Source organism: Triticum aestivum, chromosome 5B (genome assembly GCF_018294505.1).
Source record: "Triticum aestivum cultivar Chinese Spring chromosome 5B, IWGSC CS RefSeq v2.1, whole genome shotgun sequence".
Lineage (NCBI taxonomy): Eukaryota > Viridiplantae > Streptophyta > Magnoliopsida > Poales > Poaceae > Triticum > Triticum aestivum.
Window position 1 is genome coordinate 614475072 of NC_057807.1, and position 20654 is coordinate 614495725.

The window sequence follows — 20654 nt, forward strand, 5'->3', positions numbered from 1 at the left end:
ATTCCATTAAGCAACGTGCCGAGCAGACTCGCTGGCAACCAAAGACTGGGCAAAGGTAGGGGCAAGGCCCGACCATACGGCTTGGGGCTCTAGCTCCATCTTCGCCCCATGCAGCGCTAGAACGTCTGCAACCTTATTACAGGCCCGAGGGCAATGAACAATATCAAAAGAGCTAAAATTTAAAGAGGCAAAGAGTTTGATCTCCTTAAACAAGACACCATTTGGAGCGAGGTCAAAACTCGAGGACTTAATCGCCTGCACCAGCAACATCGCATCAGACTCCACGACTGCTCGGCCAATGCCCAGTTCTTGCGCCTTGTACATTGCTTGGATACAGGCTTCCGCTTCCGCTTGTAATCCATCAGAAGTATAGTTCAGGCGCCCAGCAGCAGCTACCACAACATCACCTTCATGGTCCCGTATGACATATTCCCAGCCATCCGATTTTGTATCCTTGCTAAAACTGCCATCCACATTGGTGGTAATAAAGAACAAATTAATTCACTCCACCCCATCGTTTATCCGGACCGGATCAGGTCGGATCGCGCCACGACGGCAAACAAAGCCTACAAGGCCACGAGCCCACGACAACCCAAAGCGGCAGCGACCGAGCCGAAGCCGAACCCAAGCGCCCAACCACCAGCTCCGGCACGCACGCGACGCGACGCGAGCGAGCCCATTACCCCGTCTTCCCCACCCCGCTGCCTCCTGCCCCCTTCGTATCCAGATCGAACCAGAGAGAAGAAGAGGGGAGCCACCGCCCCACCGCCCGCGCCGCGCACGCCACCGCCCGCGCCAGAAGCGCCGCCGCCGCAGCCCCCCGAGGAGGAGAGGAGAGGCGAGGAGAGGGATCCGGCCGGAAGGTTCCGAGAGATGGGAGTCCCGGCGTTCTACAGGTGGTTGGCGGACCGGTACCCCCAGACGGTGTCGGACGCGGAGGAGGAGGAGCCCGTGGAGCTCGAGCCCGGGGCCTTCGTCCCCGTCGACCCCCGCCGCCCCAACCCCAACGGCCACGAGTTCGACAACCTCTACCTCGACATGAACGGCATCATCCACCCCTGCTTCCACCCCGAGGGCCGGGTACTGCTCGATCCCCCCCGATTCCACGCCCTCTCTTCCTCCCCTAAACCCTCGTTAAGCTAATGTTAGTTGTTTCCCTGCTTATTATCGTGCTCATGGTCCTCTCTCCCTCCCCGCAGCCCTCCCCGACCACCTACGACGAGGTGTTCAAGTCGATTTTTGACTACATCGACCACCTCTTCTGCCTCGTCCGCCCTAGGAAGATCCTCTACATGGCGATCGGTCAGCTGCTCGCTCCCTTGGCTGCTCTGCTTGCTCTGTGCTAATGCGGTTTCATGCTAAGTTGGTTTCGCTGATGCTCTGCTGAATTGTGCAGACGGTGTTGCGCCGAGGGCCAAGATGAATCAGCAGCGGTCCAGGCGGTTCCGGGCTGCGAAGGATGCTGCTGATGCGGTAAGGTTACTGCTCGGGCTTGATGGCATTGCCATTGCAGGCAGCTGTGGCTGTTCTCATGTTGTTGCTTTGTTCAGGCGGCCGAGGAGGAAAGGCTGAGGCTGGAATTCGAGGCAGAGGGGAGGAATTTGGTCCGGAAGGAGAAGTCGGAGGCGATCGACTCGAATGTCATAACTCCCGGGACACCGTTCATGTTTGTGCTCTCTTCGGCGCTTCAGTACTACATACAGTTGAGATTGAATCACTCCCCTGGGTGGCAGTCTGTCAAGGTTGGGTTAATTACTACTGCATGTTGGGTTAATTACTCACTTTTGTTGTTATTATGTTGTATTAAATGGGGACTGCATTGGTTGCATTTTGTAAGGTAATATTGTCTGACTCAAATGTTCCTGGAGAGGGGGAACATAAGATCATGTCATATATCCGTCTGCAGCGCAATCTTCCAGGGTTTGACCCCAACACACGCCATGTCTTATATGGCCTTGTAAGTTTACTTGCAAATTTCAAAGTAGCTGTCATTTTTGCACCCACCTTTTTACTCATTTGATCACCACATTTTTCAGGATGCTGATTTGATCATGCTTGCTCTGGCAACTCATGAGGTCCACTTCTCAATTTTAAGAGAGGTAAATTTGCAACAATTCTGTGTTCAGAACTGTACGCATGCAACTGACCCTGGCCAATGCCTCTTTAAGTCAAATTTCGTGTTCTTTATGGTAATTTAGGAGTACTTCTGTAACTACAGAATTCAACTGACTTTACAGGTGATCACCATGCCAGGGCAACATGAAAAATGCTTCCTGTGTGGTCAAGTTGGGCATTTGGCTGCTGAGTGCCAAGGCCCTGGTCCGGCTGATAATGTCGTGGAGCTCCCTCCAATTCATAAAAAGAAGTACCAGGTACTCTGAAGCATGACAGCTTCTGCTCTACTATTTTTCCTTTTCCTTTTCCTTTCCTTTTGTGTCTAATATCTTTTGGGGATGCATCTGATAGGCAATTTGTAACTATAGTCATTCACTGTGCAACTGTTGACCTTGTTAACAGTTTCTTAACATCTGGGTGCTGCGGGAATACCTGGAGAAGGATTTGGAGATTGTAGATCCCCCCTTCAAGATAAACCTTGAACGCATCTTGGATGATTTTGTGTTTCTCTGCTTCTTTGTTGGGAATGACTTTCTGCCACACATGCCGACTTTGGAAATTCGTGAGGTCTGTTTATTTACAGACTTCCCTATTTTAATAGGTTTCTTTTTGTCTCACCAGATAATTTGAGCTATGAAGTCATTAATTTCTTGTTCTACACTGTAGGGTGCCATTAATCTTCTGATGAATATTTATAGAGCAGAGTTCAAACCAATGGGCGGTTACCTCACTGATGGGGGTGAGGTAGAGTTTCTTTGTGCTCAAATTCTCTTATGGTTCAAAGAAAATACCATTATCTTTGCTATAAAAAATTCTTACAGAATGTAAAAAGGAGTAATATTGGATTATTATCAGCTTTAGCGTAAGTTGTAATATAATAAACTAATTATTGAGCTGTTCCTGTCTGGTATCACCTACTCCCTCCGTTCGGAATTACTTGTCATCAAAATGAATGTATCTAGAACTAAGATACATCTAGATACATCCATTTCAATGACAAGTATTTCCGAACGGAGGGAGTAGATCCTATAGGGAAACGAACAGAGAGAGGACATCCCTGCACATGTTTTCATATCGTATCATTACTTTGTAAGATAGAGTGTACAAATTCCTTGAGATGAATGGTAGCGGTCAGATGAACTAACCTGTAATGGCAGAATTGGGTTAACTAGAGATATCATAGTAAAATTACTAGATTGAACCTGATTTCCTTGCGTACACTTATGAAGCATCATGCCTAATTTTTTCCGACTATGGCTTGAGCATGATCAACTGACTGCATGATTCCCATTTTCTGTGACGCATTAATTGCATTATTATTACGGAGTAGGAACCATAGCATCCCAACACAACAGTGGCCGCAGCAAAGAAGCTGCCAAATTGCCAACTGAATATCTCATTTGTTAGTTTCAGATGGTTAGCTGTTAGTTTCATTCTGTTTCGATCGTTTCGGCTGGGTTTTTTCTGAATCAACTTTTGTTATGATTAGCTGCCTAGCTTATCCATTAAGGGAGTCTTGTACCATCAGGTAGGCAAGCAAGATACAATGAGCTTGTGCCCCTGATGCCATCTGTTTTCGCACTTCCAGTTCACTCTTTTCCTTCTGTACTTCTATTTTCCCTCGCGTACAGGCTTTTTCTTCCCTTCCAGCACCATGGTTGTAGGACCACATCCACCCCATTCTAAAAAACGCAATTGTGTAGACGTTAGAATATGGGAACGCAAACCTGTTATTGTTGAAGAAGCTACCAGGTTTTGGCTTTCTGTGCTTGGCCAATGTTGTGTAACTGCTCATTATAGTTCCCCTTGTTTAGCTTGTCTGCCTTACTGTGTGAGGTGGTGGGGGTATCTTCCCTGTAATTGGAACAAAAAATAAACCAAAAGCTTGGTGGTATTTATAGTTGTCCGAAACCATGACATGTTCTTCTTTTCAATGAAAGGTTTTACTAGAACGAGTGGAGCATTTCATTCAGGCTGTTGCTATCCATGAAGAACAAATTTTCCGGAAGCGTGCACGTATTCAGAAGGTACTTTCTAGCTATTCTCTAATCAAATGCCTTCTTGACTTCTGTAATCCTACACTTTTGATCCATGTTAGTGTACATGAACCTATGTATGTCATTTCCTGAAATAACTATTTTATGGTGCAAATGTATATTTGGTATGAAGATGCTTAGGTGCATTTTATGCCAACAGCCCAGTTCTAAGGTGCAATTATATGCTTTTGGTGAAATATATATTTGTATCCATACGGTAGGAGTCACGACTCGAGAGTTAAGTTGCATTGAAATAGTGAAAGTGGATTTCTATATGCTGCTGCTTTTGATGAACAATTCTTGCTCGCTATTCTTGAACGCCTCCACATGGTGTGCAGTTCAGCTTCCATGTGAGCATATATTTAGAAACAATTTCTAACCTTTTCGGTTCATGGCAACCTTAGTTTCAACTAATGAATGAAGTGCACAAAGTCTGTCCTTTGTGATTGCTATCCCTAATGACAATGAGTGAATATGTTTTTTAAATTGCAGGCGTACGAGAACAACGAGGATAGACGTAGAGCGCAGGGAGAGAACTCCGAGGAAAATCAATATGTGGACATGGTTTGTTTCTCTTCTTGTAGTGGGAGAGTGGACTGATAGTACAGAACTATTGATGGTAGATCATATGAAATCAAGTCTGGACAATCTCTCCAAAAGGAGTTTTAGTTTGCTCTAATCTCATTTTGAAATAGTATCTTGCATGATTTCAGAGCATGACTGTCTGTCACTATCTAAGGGTTTCACAATTGACTAGAACTGTATGTGGAACAATGTCTATCTGTGGGTTGCTTTTCCTAGTTGGTATTGTAGGTTGTCTTTGCATGCTTCATTTCGTCTTTTCTTATATTACTTTTAGGAGTAGCATTATGCGCAACAGACAATATTTCAGATTACGACATTTTGGTAGCTCCAAAATCTGATAGTAGCATTTGCTTGAAATCCAAAGAATCTGCAAATATAATAATTTCTAGCGTTTTGGTTTATGCTAATTAAATAGGGAGTGTGGCAGTTTGTGTTACGTAAGTTTTGCCTCTCTTTTATTTTGCACTGACTGCCCTTCAGGTTAAACTAGGAGAGCCAGGATTCAGGGAGAGGTACTATGCTGAGAAATTTAGAGAAGAGGCAGAATCAAAGCCCATTGATCAAGTTCAGAGAGATGTTGTGAGTCTTCTTGCTATTCACCGTTGGTTTCTTAAGTGGCACTACCTCATGAACTAATCATCAAGCATTACCATATACTATCAGGCCTGGCGTGCTTCTTCTTTTATTTGAGTTTGACATGTGGTATATGACTGAATCTCACAAGCTAGAAATTGAGTGGTCTAAAGTAATGTTTTGTTATCTACAGCACAATCATGAATGTGTTGCCTCTATGATTGCAGCAATAAAATGAAATTTAAACATGTCACATTTTTTTGCGAGCCATTATCGATGATTTGGGTTCAACAATATTAAGAACACATTCTTGATTAAGATGCCATATTTAGTCGTGCAAAACGATCAACATTTATTTTATGGCAATGTACTGACTGCAATAAACATCCTGCTGTATTTGCATTGGTGGCTGCCATATTTCTGAATAGATGTAAATAATAAAAAGGGATCACACTTGTTTCTAGAATCAAAACTAAACTTGATATAAATTGTTCCCAGATTGGGCTTTCAGTTATATACATATTACATATAGGAAGCCGAAGTGATTTTTGACTCGTAGATCTACATGTAAAGACTTTATGCACACTCTCCAGCCCACATATTTACATGCCATATTAATCCTTGAGAAGCATGTTGTTAGTTTTAATCCATCTGGATCAGTTGGAGATGTTCTAGTCTGTTGTTAAAAGATTACTAGGTCTCCTTCAAACAAAATTTGTAGAGTAGTTGTAGTACATATCTGCCTATTTGTTCACCACATGCTCTTAACGCTGATGTGATCTCTATCTGCCATGCTTTTTGTTTAACCTGATGCAATCCATGTTTTCAGGTTCAGAAATATGCGGAAGGTCTTTGCTGGGTCATGAGATACTACTATCAGGGTGTTTGTTCATGGCAGTGGTAGGTAATTGTTGACCATCAACTCTGAGGATGCATAACTACTGTTTTTTCTCCTGGTAGAGAAAACATCACTTGATTTTTTTGCAAGCCATTTTCACCGCTCATGTCAATAGGTCTTGTTAAAGATTCTCAAACTCCACGATCATACTCGAGTGACCTATTTATTGGTTGTATGCTTGAGACTCTCAGTTATCTTATAATTTGTAGCAACTCCATGATTATAATTCTAAGGGCCTGTTCAGCAGTCCACCAGCTCCCTGGATTTTAGGAATCTGGGGAGTACCGATTCACTCACTCCGCAGTTTTGAAATAAAACTCCGTCAGCTCCGGGAGCAGCAGCGTGGAGCAGAGGGACTCCGAACAGTCCCTATTCTTACTAGAATCAGTCTATTGCTAATTGTTGCCCTATTATGTGTTGTAACTTGGTATAAAATAATTAATTCTTGTACAATTGCCAACCATGAAATCCAAAGTGATTCTTCTTTGTGATGATGTCAGGAACAGCTGCTATTTATCTGTGGTTCAACATTATGCTGCAGCTGTAGAATCCACATAGGAGGTTGAAAAGTGAACTTTCTTTTTAGAATTCATCACGGTTAAAAGAAACTGGACTCCTGCCAAAATTCAGAGTTGGAAACTTGACTTTGTCTCAATTATCTATTAATATATTTCATACCCGTCATGTCCACGACTCCACGTGCATAGCTGACCAGTTGAACATAGGCACATATAAGTTCTGCAGCTTGGTTGGCAAAGCTAATGATAATGAGTAACCCTTGTTTGTAATCAAGTATGAAGTATGAACTCTGTTATTTATTTTATTTTTTTCACCCGAAACAGGTTCTATCCATACCATTATGCGCCTTTTGCATCTGACCTGAAAAACTTGACTGAGTTTGAGATAACCTTTTTCTTGGGTCAACCTTTCAAGCCATTTGATCAACTAATGGGAACACTGCCAGCTGCTAGGTTTGTCATTTCTCTGTGCTAATGAGCCTATCCATACACATATCATGAGTTGTAAGCTGAAAACCACCATACATTCTTCATTTTTTCTGTAGCTCTAATGCACTGCCAAAGCACTATGGGGATTTGATGACTGATCCAAATTCACCGTTGAATTATTTCTATCCCAAAGGTACCACAATCTCTTGCCTCACGGGGAGTGGAATTGCTTAAAAATTGTAGTATTGGAGGATATGATGTATCCCTTTTCTTGTGGACCTCATCATGCATTGTTTGGTATTTTGTATCTTACTCCATACCACCTTCCTTTTGCAACTGCAGATTTTGAAATAGACATGAACGGAAAGCGTTTTGCATGGCAGGTAATCAATGAATGGACAAATCAGTTTTGCGTCAGGTGACTGGTTAACTGTTGCTTGAAGATCTATTTCTGTTTTTTTCCAGGGTATTGCGAAATTGCCTTTTATTGATGAAAGGCGGTTGCTTGCGGAGACACAGAAACTTGAAGATACATTAACAGTATGTAGATTCTGATCCTTCTTTATCAATGTGTTAGTCTTATTTGTCTTTGACTTCTATTTTAGGATCCTTTTGAGTTAACGTGTGCTTTGATTCTGATCCTAGGCTTGTAGTTCCTTTTTCAGCTATTGAATGTGCTTTTGTTGTTACTGGCTTTTGCAGGAAGAAGAGAGATTCAGGAATACGACAATGTTTGACATAATTTATGTGCGGGAAACTCATCCATTGGCTGCTCAAATTGCATTCCTGCATCAGATGTACTCTCAACAAATGATAACAGATCCTTCCTATTGTATCCCCATTGACCCTGCTGCTAGGTTGGTATATATACTGCATATATTGATCTGGATTGTCTATTTCTTGATGGTGTTATTTGCCTCGATATTTATTCATGTTGGTATATTGGCTCCTGGTTTCAGTGGCGGAATGAATGGATTTCTTTGTTTATCTCAAAGAAATTGGTACAGCATCTCTGTAGGATCTCCAGTTAAGGGGTTCAATGGCATCACCAATAACCGAGTTTTGTAAGTATTATAAGATGAAAAAGCACATTGTAAGCCAAATGTCACCATCAAATCTTTCAAGTGTTATATTATTCTTTTATTGTTTTCCAGGAATGCTACCTATGTTAACCCTCAGTATCACAAACACATCCCGGAGCCTCCAGAGGGTGCCATTATACCTCCAAAGGTATTTCCTAACCCTATCTGCGTTCTTTTCCCATTCGGTCCAAAAATGGATTGGGTTCCGTTATCAAGGGATAACAGAACAGAAACAACAAAAAAACATCCTTAAGCTGCTAACATAATAAGTTCTGAACAACAGAATAAAAAACGAAAAGCAGCTATACTCCCTCCGTCCCAAAATAAGTGTCTCAACTTTGTACTAGCTCTAGTACAAATTTATACTAAGCTCAAGACACTTATTTTGGGACGGAGGGAGTACAACCAGGCTGAACCAAACTGCCAAAAGCCGGCCCCTGACAAGCTCAAAACTCAAAAAAACATATTCCAGCATCCCATTTGTCTGGGCTGATCATAGTTCCCCAGATGAATCTTTAGCAGCATAACAGGACCTGGCCTCCAGAAGATCGCAACCTTTTTTTATGCATCCTCCTCCTGCTAACCTTGTGCGCGTTTAGCTTGATAATTAATACTTATTGGTGATAATTAAACATAAACATATTTAGTTTCTTGGTATTAATAGCATATAATCATTTCTAGCTCAGCCTTTTTAACTTCTGCCTTGGATGGTAAATGGAGGAATTGCTAACATGACTCAGCTAATAAGTGAGTAATGAGTAGTGACGAGTTTTCTTGTGCCGCCTCCTCGGCCTCATGCAATTTGGCGTTCTTTTTTTACTTTGCATTGCCTAGGAGATGTAACTTTGACCATTATTTTTCTACAATACTATCATGTTTCCAAAAAGTATATGTTGGACGAACCAATTTTTATTTTCATGCAATGACATGGATGAAATACTTTTTTATACTGTACTGTACTATTCAAGGATAAAGTTGTCTGTATGCAAACCACAGTAACTTATATGTGAAACAAAAGGAGTATCATAATTTTTTTGTTTGCTGGAAAAGAATAGTTTATTGTCTTGGATTGGTTGACCACTATTCATTTTCCCAATTCAAATATATGGTCTTTCTTTTGTTGAGATAAATCATTGGCCAACATAGTGTACCATTTTGTAGATATTGAAACCTTACGATTTCAAACCTTTCCCTGTGTTGTGGCATGAAGATAATAGTCGGCGACAGACACGAGACAGGTATGGTTACCATTTCATATGTTCTTAGCAGAAACTGTTGACACTACTGCATTAAGTACCGTGTATAGATTACTGGAGTACATCCTATTCTATCAGATGGAAGATTAATACACATCTTATTCAGGACACAACTAATGGCAAAACTGATAAAAATCCTTTCTCTTTAGCTGTAGCCTGGCTAATTGATAAATTCTTTGCTTTCATTCTGAACGCTGTACTTTTTCTCTTTAGCTGTAACCTGGCTAATTGATAAATTGTTTGCTCTCATTGTGAACTTTGTACCTTTCCTCTTCAGCTGTAGCCTGGCTAATTGATAAATTGTTTGCTCACCGATTTGATAATTCCAGGCCTCAGGTGCATGGAGCTCTGACAGGTTCTGTCTTGGGAGAGGCTGCACATCGTCTACTGAAAAATTCCCTGCAGATCAAATCTGGCAGCTCTGCTGGGCTGCTTCATGTTCCATACGGAGCAGCACCCTATGGCCCTGGAAACAGAGCAAGGCCCTCTGGACCTTTGGGATATGAGAGGGGTTTTGTGGACAATCCATACCATGCACACATGTCCAGAAGCGCTCCAAATCCTCGGCCTCAGTTCTTTGGTGAAGCTCAACCCAACAGACAGAATGTGCGGATACTAGAGCGGCCAAACAATCGAAACCATGATGGTGGCATCCATTCAGGGATGTCAAAAATGACCATTCAAGATGGGCCAAGAATGCATCAAAATCCCAGGATGCAGAGTCCTGGATATTTTCCAAACCAGCCATATCCGAATCAGTATGGTGGGTTCCCACCCCAGCGGCCCATGCAGAACGCCAGTTTTACACCGCAGCTGCCTTTCCAAAATGCACCATTCCCACAGCAGCGGCCTGTTCAAAATGCAGGATTCGCACAGCAGCGGCCTGTTCATAATGCAGGATTCGCACAGCAGAGGCCTGTTCAAAATGCAGGATTCATGCAGCAGCAGCAACCAGTGAACGGGGTCCCCCCACCATTACCTCCCAGCACTTGGATCGGCAAGCAACCAAGCGGAGGCCAGGCTGGTACACCTGCCAGGCAGCAGGACCCGAGGACAAACAGACAGCCTAAGCAGGATAATAGACAGCCAAGGCAGGATAACCTGAGATCACAGCATGAGAGCAGGCAGCAGGCTGCCAAGGTGGTATACCGTGTCAAAGGCCAAGCTCCCAATGGCTTGCCGGAGTGAAGATAACCATGAAGAATCCGCAAGCCGAGCGATTTGCCGAACTGCTGCAAGATGATGATGTGTTGTGTTCCATGCGCACGGGCATGCTGCTACAAGGAGGTTCATTCAACTCAAAACATACTCCTTCTGGAAGCAGCCGTCCGCCCTTTAATTTATCGTCCCATTGCTGCACCTGTTGTATCCCCGTCTGAATGGAGTTGAACTGTTGATGATCAAGTCGAATGGAGTTGACCTGCTGTATCGTGCTGAATGATCTAGGACAATGATTTAGAAAAAAAAAACGTTATCAAGTCGTTAGGACAGAATGTGAGCACTGAGCAGAGGGCAACCACTGCTGTTGTATGCCTGTAACCCTGAAGCTGTTTTTGTGCGTAACAATTACCCTTGCCGGTGGCAAGGCCTGACTGAACCCCATCATTTCTTAGTGCGTTTGGACAAGACTAGCTGTTGCTGCCGCTGGTGTGTCGTGTCTCGTGTCAAGTTCGGCTACTGTTGCCGTGGTAACTTTGTGTTTGAACTCTGATGTACTACTACTACTACTACAATAAACCTTGCCTCCTGCTGGTGTGTGAGAAGCACTTGGGTTGTTTTTATTCTATATCCAGTTCACACACTAGTCTGACCAGGCCAGCGTTACTCACCACCGGGCGTCGGTGGGGGCTTTGCCTACCAGTGCGCCGGTTAGTGGAGTCGTCAGTGGAAGAGAGAACGAAAAACTAACCCCAAAGTAGAGCGAAATCAGGCTTAGCGGACTAGTACTACAATTAGCATATCCATAACTAAGCCACTTCAAGGGATTATTAGGCTAGTAGATTTCATGATTAGCTAGTGATAGGTTGGTGGGCAGAAAGAAAGCCTAGAACACACTAGCCCCGCACAATAATGCACCCCTGCCGCTGTTCCAGAGCAGAGCCGGAATGAATCGCCCCGCGTGCTCCTCCGCAAAGGGCCGACCAACCCGCACTGTTCCACTGCATCTCACGCCACGCCTCCAGCTTTTCCTCCCCCCAGAAACCCCTACGCCGCGCTCGCCCAGCCCGTCTCCCCTCCAGGCGGGCCCGGCCCCACCCCCGGCCGGCGTCGGCCGATGGGTACCAAAGCGAGCCCCATCCCTCCCCCGTCCCCGCGGGCGCGTCCTCACATCGCAGCGCGCACACTTGTCGTCCCCTCCCCGCCTTTATTCCCCACCCCCACCCCCCCATCGCTCTCCCCCCCCCGCTTTCCCCTTTCCCTTTCCCCATCGCGAACTCCCCCCGGCCGCAGCTAGGGTTCCGCGGATCCAAGCCTAGCTAGCTAGGGTTTGCTCGCCATGGCCGCGGCGGCGGCGGAGGAGGCGGCGCCGGCCGCCGACGCCATCAGGGACGGCTTCGCGGAGCTGGAGCGGCAGCAGGAGCTGCTGGCCAGCTGCACGCGCCTCTACCAGCAGCTCACCGAGCACTTCGGCTCCCTCGAGCGCGGCATCAAGTCCCGCTCCGACTCGCTCCGCGCCCGGCGCCGCGTCGTCGAGCTCCGAGCCTCCCGCCGCCTCGACGCGCTCCGCCGCCGCGAGCTCTCCATCGACGCCTCCGTCAAGCTCGCGCTCTCCCGCCTCGACGCCCTCGCCAAATCCCCCGCGCCGAAGCGGGACCGGGAGGACGGAGACGCGCCACCGTCCCCGCCGCAGCCGTCGTCGGACGACGTCGCCGAGGGCCTCGCCGCGCTCTGCGCCGCCATGGACCCCGCGGGCTTCCTCGCCTTCGTCGTCGAGCGCCGCAAGGAGGTGGACGCGCTCCGCGCCGAGCTGCCCGCCGCGCTCCAGCGCTGCGTCGACCCGGCCAGGTTCGCCATGGACGCCGTCTCCGAGGTCTTCCCCGTGGACCGCCGCGCCGTCCGCTCCCCCACCGACCTGGCCTGGGCCTGCGTGCTCATACTGGAGGCCGTCGTGCCCGCGCTGGCCGACCCGGACCCGGAGATCGGGGCGGCGCGGCCCATGGTGCCGCAGGCGGCCCGCGACAGGGCCCGCGGCATGGCCGACGAGTGGAAGGAGGCCGCCGAGCGCAAGGGCGGGGTGGAGGGCGCCAAGCCGCCCGACGCCCACGCCTTCCTGCAGCACGTCGCCACCTTCGCCGTGGCGGAGAAGGAGGACAAGGAGCTCTACAAGAGGATCGTTCTCAGCTTCTCCTGGCGCAGGCAGATGCCACGCCTTGCTCTCACGCTTGGCCTCGAGGATGACATGGAAGGTAGTACTTCATTTCAGCTCTTTTATCTCTAGATGTTCCCTAAAATTAAAATGATGAGCTAGTTGTTGGTAGACGCAGCTCATAAAATTGGCTAGATCTAGCGTTTAAATGCTACTACAAAGGTACGGTTTGCTCAGGGGAGTGTGGATTAGGTTAGTAGATAAGATTTATATTCTTTTAGTAAGTCTTATCGAACTGGTAATTGATAAGCCACAAGTGAGTTGCTGTGGTGCAGCGATGTTTGGGTTATTGCTGGGAATGCAGTACGCGTGTGCATAGTTGCCATATGTGTGTCCTTACCTGGATGAATTGTCACTGTCATAGTAAGTGCTGGGAAACGTTAACAGTCTTTCAAGATCAGTATGGCCGGCACCATGGACCACTCTGCCTATTGCAGTCGGGTGTGGCGCCTTAGTGATTGCCATGGGGATGGGCCACCAAGTACCTTCCTCTGTATTTTGTCTGGATTCTTATCCTTATACTTCTATGCTATTATTATTATTTCACCAAACGAGCTTTATAACCATTAGTAGCAGAGTGTCATGTGGATTCCCTGGTTTTGCCATGCATGAGGTTTCAATTGATAAGCCACAAGGGGGTTGCTGTGGTGTAGCTATGTTTGGGTTATTGTTGGGAATGCAGTCTGCCTGTGCATAGTTGCGATATGTGTGTCCTATACCTGGATGAATTGTCACTGTCGTAGACAAGCGCTGGGAAATGGTAGTCTTCCAAGGGCAGTATGGCCAGCACAATGGACCACTTTGGCTATTTTTCTAAAAAACATATCAAGAGTGATGCGACATGGAATACTTCTCTTGTGTAATCTTAGTTATCCAGTAAATGCATTTTTACAGTATGAGACTTGCCTTGTTGGGCTGGTGTGACCATTTCAGTTGGCCTGATCACGAATGTATGCTGCTGGCGCTTTGTACAGTAGTAATCACTTTATAGATCATTCTTTTCAAGTGAGTTTGTTAAGAATTAAGCTGTCTTATCTGACCTTTATCGTGTTTGCAGAAATCATTGAAGAGCTTATCACAAAGGGGCAACAACTTGATGCCGTGAACTTTGCATATGAGGCTGGTCTTCTGGAAAAATTCTCCCCAGTCCCTCTTTTGAAATCCTACCTGGAGGATTCTAAGAAGATATATTGCATTTCAGATAACGTGAGCACTAGCAGTGGCCAATCTGGGGTAAGACTAGTAGTAATATTGAATTTGGTGTCGCATGCCTGAAACTCTACAAGTAGTTTGTCGACAGGGCTTTCTGAAAGATACAAATGTTTGCTTGTTGTAGCTATACCAGTTTACCTCTATTTGCTAGCTACTCCCTTTGTTAAGAAATATGAGAGCGTTTAGATCACTACTTTACAGAGGGAGTAGCTAGCACTGTATTTCAATTCTCCGTTGTGGCTTTGGCGAGGATTTTCTGCCTGCTCTGTTTCCCCTACCAAATTAGGGTCTAATATTGCGTCTCTTGTAGGTCAATGCAAATAAGAAGGAGCAGTCTGTGCTTCGGGCTGTTATAAAGTGTGTTGAGGACCACAAACTCGAAGCCGAGTTTCCATTGGAGGATCTGCGGAAACGGCTGGAAGAATTGGAGATGGCCAAGACCGAGAAGAAAAAGGCAGCCTCAAGCTGTTCCAGTGGCGGCCCAGCAAGCAAGCGCATCAAAGGGAGCGCTGGGGGAGCAATGTCCCCTTCCAAGGCTGGTCGTCCAAGCGACAACACCGGTGCACCATCTTCGCCCGCCACCGCCACCAGCAGCAGCAGCACCACCGCATTCATCGGCTCTCCAGCCTCCCATGTCTCCTACGGTACCGGATCTCCCTACTCTTATGATAGGTCAGCTGGGCACGCCCTCTACTGTGGCCAGAGCCCACTTCCAATGAGGGAGCCATATGCATACCCACCTGCTGTGCCGGTGCCCAATGTTGGCCTTGGAATGCCATACCAAGCCCCTCCCATGACCTACCCCATCTACGCCGGATACAACAGCGGCCTGGGAGCCTATGGCAATGCCATGCCCCCAGCCCCAGCCTTTCACCAGGCTTACTACCGGTAGAATCAGTCAGTCGGAAATGACCAAATGACAAGAGCCGATGACGGCGGGGCTTCGTCAATGGTGCCCTGTTTTGTAGCGACTGACTACAACGGTAGGTTGCGTACGTCCTTAATACATCATCACTACTAGATGCTTATGTCACTTCGTTCTGTTCGGTTATTAGCACTCATGTTTACTTCCGCACTGAAAACTGAAAAACTGAATGTAGAGTATGGACGCCGTGTATGTGGACCTCGTGTTGTAATTCAGTTTAAAGCACTAGGCGAAAAACCCAAAAAATTTATTATGCATGTAATCCTCAAGCATTGACTATTAATATCTTCTGTTAGCTATAGTTGCGATGGTCATTATTTCTCTCTGATTATTGCATCTGTGTGCTTGTTATGCTGTTTTTTTTTGTACCTTCTACCTACTAGTTATGCCTTTTTTTTAAGCTTAACTTAGCTTGCTATTTAGTAAAAGTTATCAGAAACCTCCGATGCAATAATGTGCAGAATACAATCTGGTGGCCTATCATTCAACACCTTATAGAGTTTGACATGAAGCAGCGCTATTCGCTGTTTGACGAGCCGAGCTTACATTATACGCTGTGCCAGGAGCCCAGGAGCACCTTCTTGAGGTCCTTGATCAGTGGCCCAATAGCTGATAGGTTGTTTCTCCCTACTTGCTTCGCAGATATCGACCACCACCTTACGGTAAGCTTGACATGACGTTGTTGCACATTGTTTCCTTGTGCATGTTGCAACGCTCGCTGGCACACCAGAATTTCGACGGACTCCAGATTCGACGCCTCTGGACGCGCCTGTGTGGTCTCTGAGCACAACACCACCCACCCCCTCCTTCGTCACCAAGCTTCAAGACGGCCCCATCAACGTTTATCTTAAGCCAACCATGCTCCGACGGTTTCCAACCGTATGCTGCATTGTCTCCCGCACTCTAATAGACTTGCTTCTTGAGCCTGCCTCCGCTCACTCATACTACAAGTCATCACCGAGTCTGCTATCACTTGTGGTGGCTTCGAGTGTCCACGAGCATGACGCTTTACCGCGCCACCCCCTCTCACTGTCGCTCGTCCTTGAACTACCATCAACACGAGGGTCACATATTCCATCTGCATGCACTAACCTTCCACAATCAAAGCAAAGGTGGGGCATCTTTCCATATCAAAAATTACACCAACTCCCTCTTCTTATCTTCCCAGTAAAGCTTTGAGGTAGAACCCCTGCACAAGTGGATACAAAACTGACAGCTTTGCACGCACACACGAAGATGTTTGCTTCTGAAAAAACCATGTGAATTAGACAAACTGAAAACGATATCTCTGCTTTGCTAAAATCCTCAGATCTTTTATCTAGCCAGTGGCAGACCCGTCACACGAACCCACACTTCCACCGTGTTAAAAACCATCTCCGACGGCCTGATATCATCACCCTCATAGTCCTCGAGAACTGTCACATGGAAGTCAAACAGCCACGGTCCATTGTAAGCGCATGTTTCCATTCTCCCCCACTTCCCAAGTGGACAACAAAGATGCATGTTGTCTCCCATGTCTCTGAATTGTGCTTCGCGGTGCAGACCCCAAGCCCTCATCATTCTTCTTTCTAGCGCATGTATGTAAGACTGCAAGTATGTTCACCGGCCGGGGCGAGCAGACTTTGCCCATGGCAGACCATCTCCTCAGTCTTGGGTGATCCTGCCCCGGTCTTGAAGCACCAAGCTTGCCGACTCCTCCTCAGTAAGCAGCAGGTCTCCCATCCTTGCATTGAGGCTGGCCGCCTCTTCCGACTCCTTTCCTTCCGTCGGGGATTTCATCGAACCCCTGCTTGCTGATCCTGTTGCTGTCCTCGCCGTTTGCGTTGGAGTCTTTTGAGTTTTGGCTGCCGTGCCGTCACCGTCCCACACGCCTCACCAGTGTCACCACCCCTGAGAGGAACCTAAGCTAGCGGCGGAAGACGATCGCCCTGCAATCGCCTCTCCTGGAAAACCCCTAGTTGTGCAGGAACTGGATCCTCTATACACAAGGAATGTTAGAGAAGCTATAGTACCCTAACTTTCCTTCTATTAATCCATACAATTAAGATTAAGATAACTTAAATTATTTTTAAATTACAGATCTAGTATGTACATTCATAGTAATTACATACTCCCTCCGTTCCATAATGTAGCGCATATAGATTTTTTGAAAAGTCAAATTTTACAAACTTTGACCAAGTTTATAGAAAAAATTATAAATATTTATAATACCAAATATATACAATATGAAAGTACATCTTATGGTGCATCTAATGATATGTATTTGATATTCTAAATGCATATATTTTTCTCTACAAATTTGGTCAAATTTTGTAAGTTTGACTTTTCAGAAAATCTACGGAAACACTAACGCCCACACGTGTGGGTGTTCTTCAACTCGCCCACACGTCTGGATGGTCGTTGATTGTCTTTTGCACGAATCTTGACACGAAAAGGTAGATTTGGTGTGCCACGTAGGACAGGGCTGGTGTGTGGGCGTTGGATAGTTTGCCCACACGCCCCGCATCACGCTGTTGCCAGCTGCGCTGTGTGGGCGAACTAGTTTCTGCCCACACAGCCACCACCTAGTCCATGTGCGTGTGGGCGAATTGATTTTAGCCCACACGACACTCCTACGTTGTGGATGGCAACTGCAGTTACGCGAACGTGGCAACTAGGTAAACAAACATGGCAACTGTGATTCTTTTGCTAGACAGCAACTGCAGTTGCGCGTACGTGGCAACCCGATAAACACACATGGCAACTGCGATTAACTATACATGGCAACTATGGTTGGACCACACGTGGCAGCTAGGTAAACACACATGGTTGTTTGACCATATGTGGCAAGTAGTCAATCACACACGGCAACTACGATTTGATTACACGCGGCAACTACCATAAATTAGACATGGTAACTATAGTTAATCAAAATATATATAGTTGCCATGCTTTTACAACTACACTTGCCATTCCGGATAACTACATCTGCCAACCAGGATGGCAACTAAATCATCATCCCGCGGGGTACCTAAGGTAGCTGCGCTAAGACGTGTGGGCATTTTTGCTTCGTGCCACACGTACGTGCGGGGTGGAGATGAGTAGTACTTGTTGGGCGTGTGGCACGAAGTAGCCGTGCCCGCATGTGTGGGCAATTTTAATGTCTGCCCACACACATTCCATGTGGGCTGCCTCCTGCTCACACCACACACGGTGTGTGGCCAGACCCTTTAATGCCCACTCATGTGGGCGTTATCGGCGTCCAAAATCTATATATGCTTACATTATGGAACGGAGGGAGTACAAACAAATTGATGGTGAGATAAAAATAATTTTGAATTTTTTATGTCTACAGTAATTACCAAAAGTAAATAACCTGCTAATAGTCTCTAACATTCATTCTTCATTTTACACTAGACCAGCACGATAGCATCATGACTTTCCTTCTCTAAGTTAGATGATCCGGCTCCGGTTGTGCACGCATGCATGCATGCACTTCCAGTTTGAGCGTGAATTGTAGGACCGTTTCCAAGAAAATTTCTGCCACCGCGCTTTTTCGTCCTTTTCGTTCCAATAAAGCTGATCGAGATGAGTGTGCGTGTATGTGGTGTGCACTGTGTCGTCCTTGTAAAGGTGGACGTTATAAAACTTGGATGAACAAAGAGTATATACAACCAAGACACATTTATCCAAATTCAAGCACGTATCGATTAAACTATCACACAACTTTAGACTTCTCATGAGATGTTTCTGACCTAATAAATCTTCTAATGATACCAATCTCCTAACATTTTTATACGAGTACTATATACTGTATCAAAACTGCATGTTTGCCGTATTCATCGATCACTGCTTGTCCTCGACGGCGACGGGGGGCTCCTCCTCCTTCGCCTCCTGCATGATGGTGACGCCGAAGATCCTCAGGCATCCCGCCGGCACCGCTGGCGCCTGCGGCGGCTGCACTGCCACCTCGGCAGCTGGTGCCTGTGGCGCCGGTCCGGGCAATGCGAGCCCGAGGTGATCCGGGGGAAGGAGGAGGCGCGCCCGCTTCCTCGGCACGATGGGCTTGCCTGTGCTTCCTCATGTGGCCCCCGAGTCGGACGCCGCTGCTGTACACGGCGCCACAGACCTTGCAGGTGTGCTGTCTCGCCGGCCTGGGCGCGCCCGCGGCGTGGTCAATCGGGTCGATCCCCGCGGCTATGGCTGCGGCGGCCGCTGCCGCGATCCGCCGGTTCTTGTGGCCGGCGACGTGGCCGCCCAGTCCCTGGTGCGTCGGGAACCACCGGTAGCACTCCTTGCACGAGAACCCACGCGGGGCGGCCGGGTCCTGGTGCGGGATCATGTGCAGCGGCCCGTGGAAGGCATGCAGCGGCGCCGCGGCCTGCGGTGGGGGGACGAAGGCATGCTGCTGTGCGGGGGCGGGCTGGTGGAGGTACACGACGGCTGGCTCTGGTGCTGGCGCGACCGGAGGGGGGACGGGGACTTGCTGGGGTGCAGGAGGCGTTGGGGCGATGTCGACTTGCTTGGGTGCAGCGGCCGGTGGTGCTCCCTCTGCCACCACGATGGCCATGGAAAGATCAGCAGCACTCTGACTGGGCTCCACGCCTGCGCTGCTGCCGCTGCCGCTGCCGGGGACAACCTGATGGCTGCTGGCCACCTCCACGGGCATGGGATCGTCCAAGATCTTGGGCTCCGCGACGACATTGGGCATGGACACGGACACGGAGTCGTCCACGACGCTGACAGCAGCAGACACCTTGTCCTCCTCCCTGGGCTGCGCCTGCGCGTGGACCCTCATGTGGCCATGCACGGCCTTGGAGCTGTGGAACTGCCTGTGGCAGACGGGGCAGGCCGGGAATAATGCGGTGGTGGCAGCAGCATCGCCCCCTGCGCGGTCGACGTCTCTGATGGTCCCGTCGGAGCGGAGCGAGGAGGTGGGCGAAGAGTCCAGGGTAGCCAATCTTGATCTTGAGACGGCGGTGCCGCCGACGACGAACACGTCCTCCAGTACAGGGACAGGGCCGGGCCGCGCGACGGTGACCATCATCGCCCGGCGGTCGTCGCGGTGGGGCACTGGGTGGAGGTAGTAGCGCGCGTCCTCGTCGTCGGTGTCGGTGTCGGAGCCCGTGCTGTAGCCGGAGACGACCTCGCCCTCCTCGAGCTCGCGGCGCCGGCGCCCCGACTGGGCGAGGCGATCAGCGGGACCGGCCATGGAAGGAAACCAGATCGATCGATCGATCGATCAGCAGTGAGGGTTCGGTATCGCTACGCTACGCTACGCTCGAGGGTTTAGGGCTTGGCTTGTGCTGTGGGGGGCCTGCGCCTGCGCGCGCTTTGCTTGTGGGGTGGAGGGAGATAGAGGAGGAGTGGGTTGCCTTATATGGAGAGCGAGGGCTTGGGTGAGGGGTAGATCCGTTCTGCGGCGGCAAGGCGCAGTGGGACTCCGAGGCGGGGTAGTAGTAGATTGGTAGCTAGGGTTTAAGCCTGGCTAAGCCGGCGGGGGTTCCGTGGCGCGCGAGGCTGCGATCGAGCTAGGTGGTGGATCGCGGCGGGAGGTGGGATGGGAGTCCGCTTCGGAGACGATGGACGATGGCGGGTGAAGGAAGGAAAGGCTGGGATCGATCCGGTTTGTTACGCGGTTTAAACGGGATTCATTCACCTGCTGTTAATTTGACAGCG

The 20654-nt window shown here is 48.0% G+C and overlaps 1 protein-coding gene across 1 annotated transcript; it reads left to right on the forward strand.

Moving 5' to 3' along the window:
• The first annotated feature begins 645 nt into the window (after positions 1-645).
• Positions 646-15297, forward strand: LOC123113651 (5'-3' exoribonuclease 4). Its single transcript, XM_044534954.1, has 26 exons — positions 646-1080; positions 1200-1302; positions 1397-1473; positions 1551-1742; positions 1838-1957; positions 2037-2099; positions 2238-2372; positions 2518-2682; positions 2782-2859; positions 4056-4142; positions 4644-4715; positions 5217-5315; positions 6139-6209; positions 7050-7178; positions 7271-7347; positions 7497-7537; positions 7620-7694; positions 7857-8011; positions 8114-8218; positions 8309-8384; positions 9398-9474; positions 9822-10644; positions 11298-11360; positions 12770-12899; positions 13917-14092; positions 14382-15297. Exons 1-26 carry the CDS (start codon positions 874-876, stop codon positions 14961-14963), a joined length of 3978 nt encoding a protein of 1325 aa, XP_044390889.1. The 5' UTR covers positions 646-873; the 3' UTR covers positions 14964-15297.
• The last annotated feature ends 5357 nt before the right edge of the window (positions 15298-20654 follow it).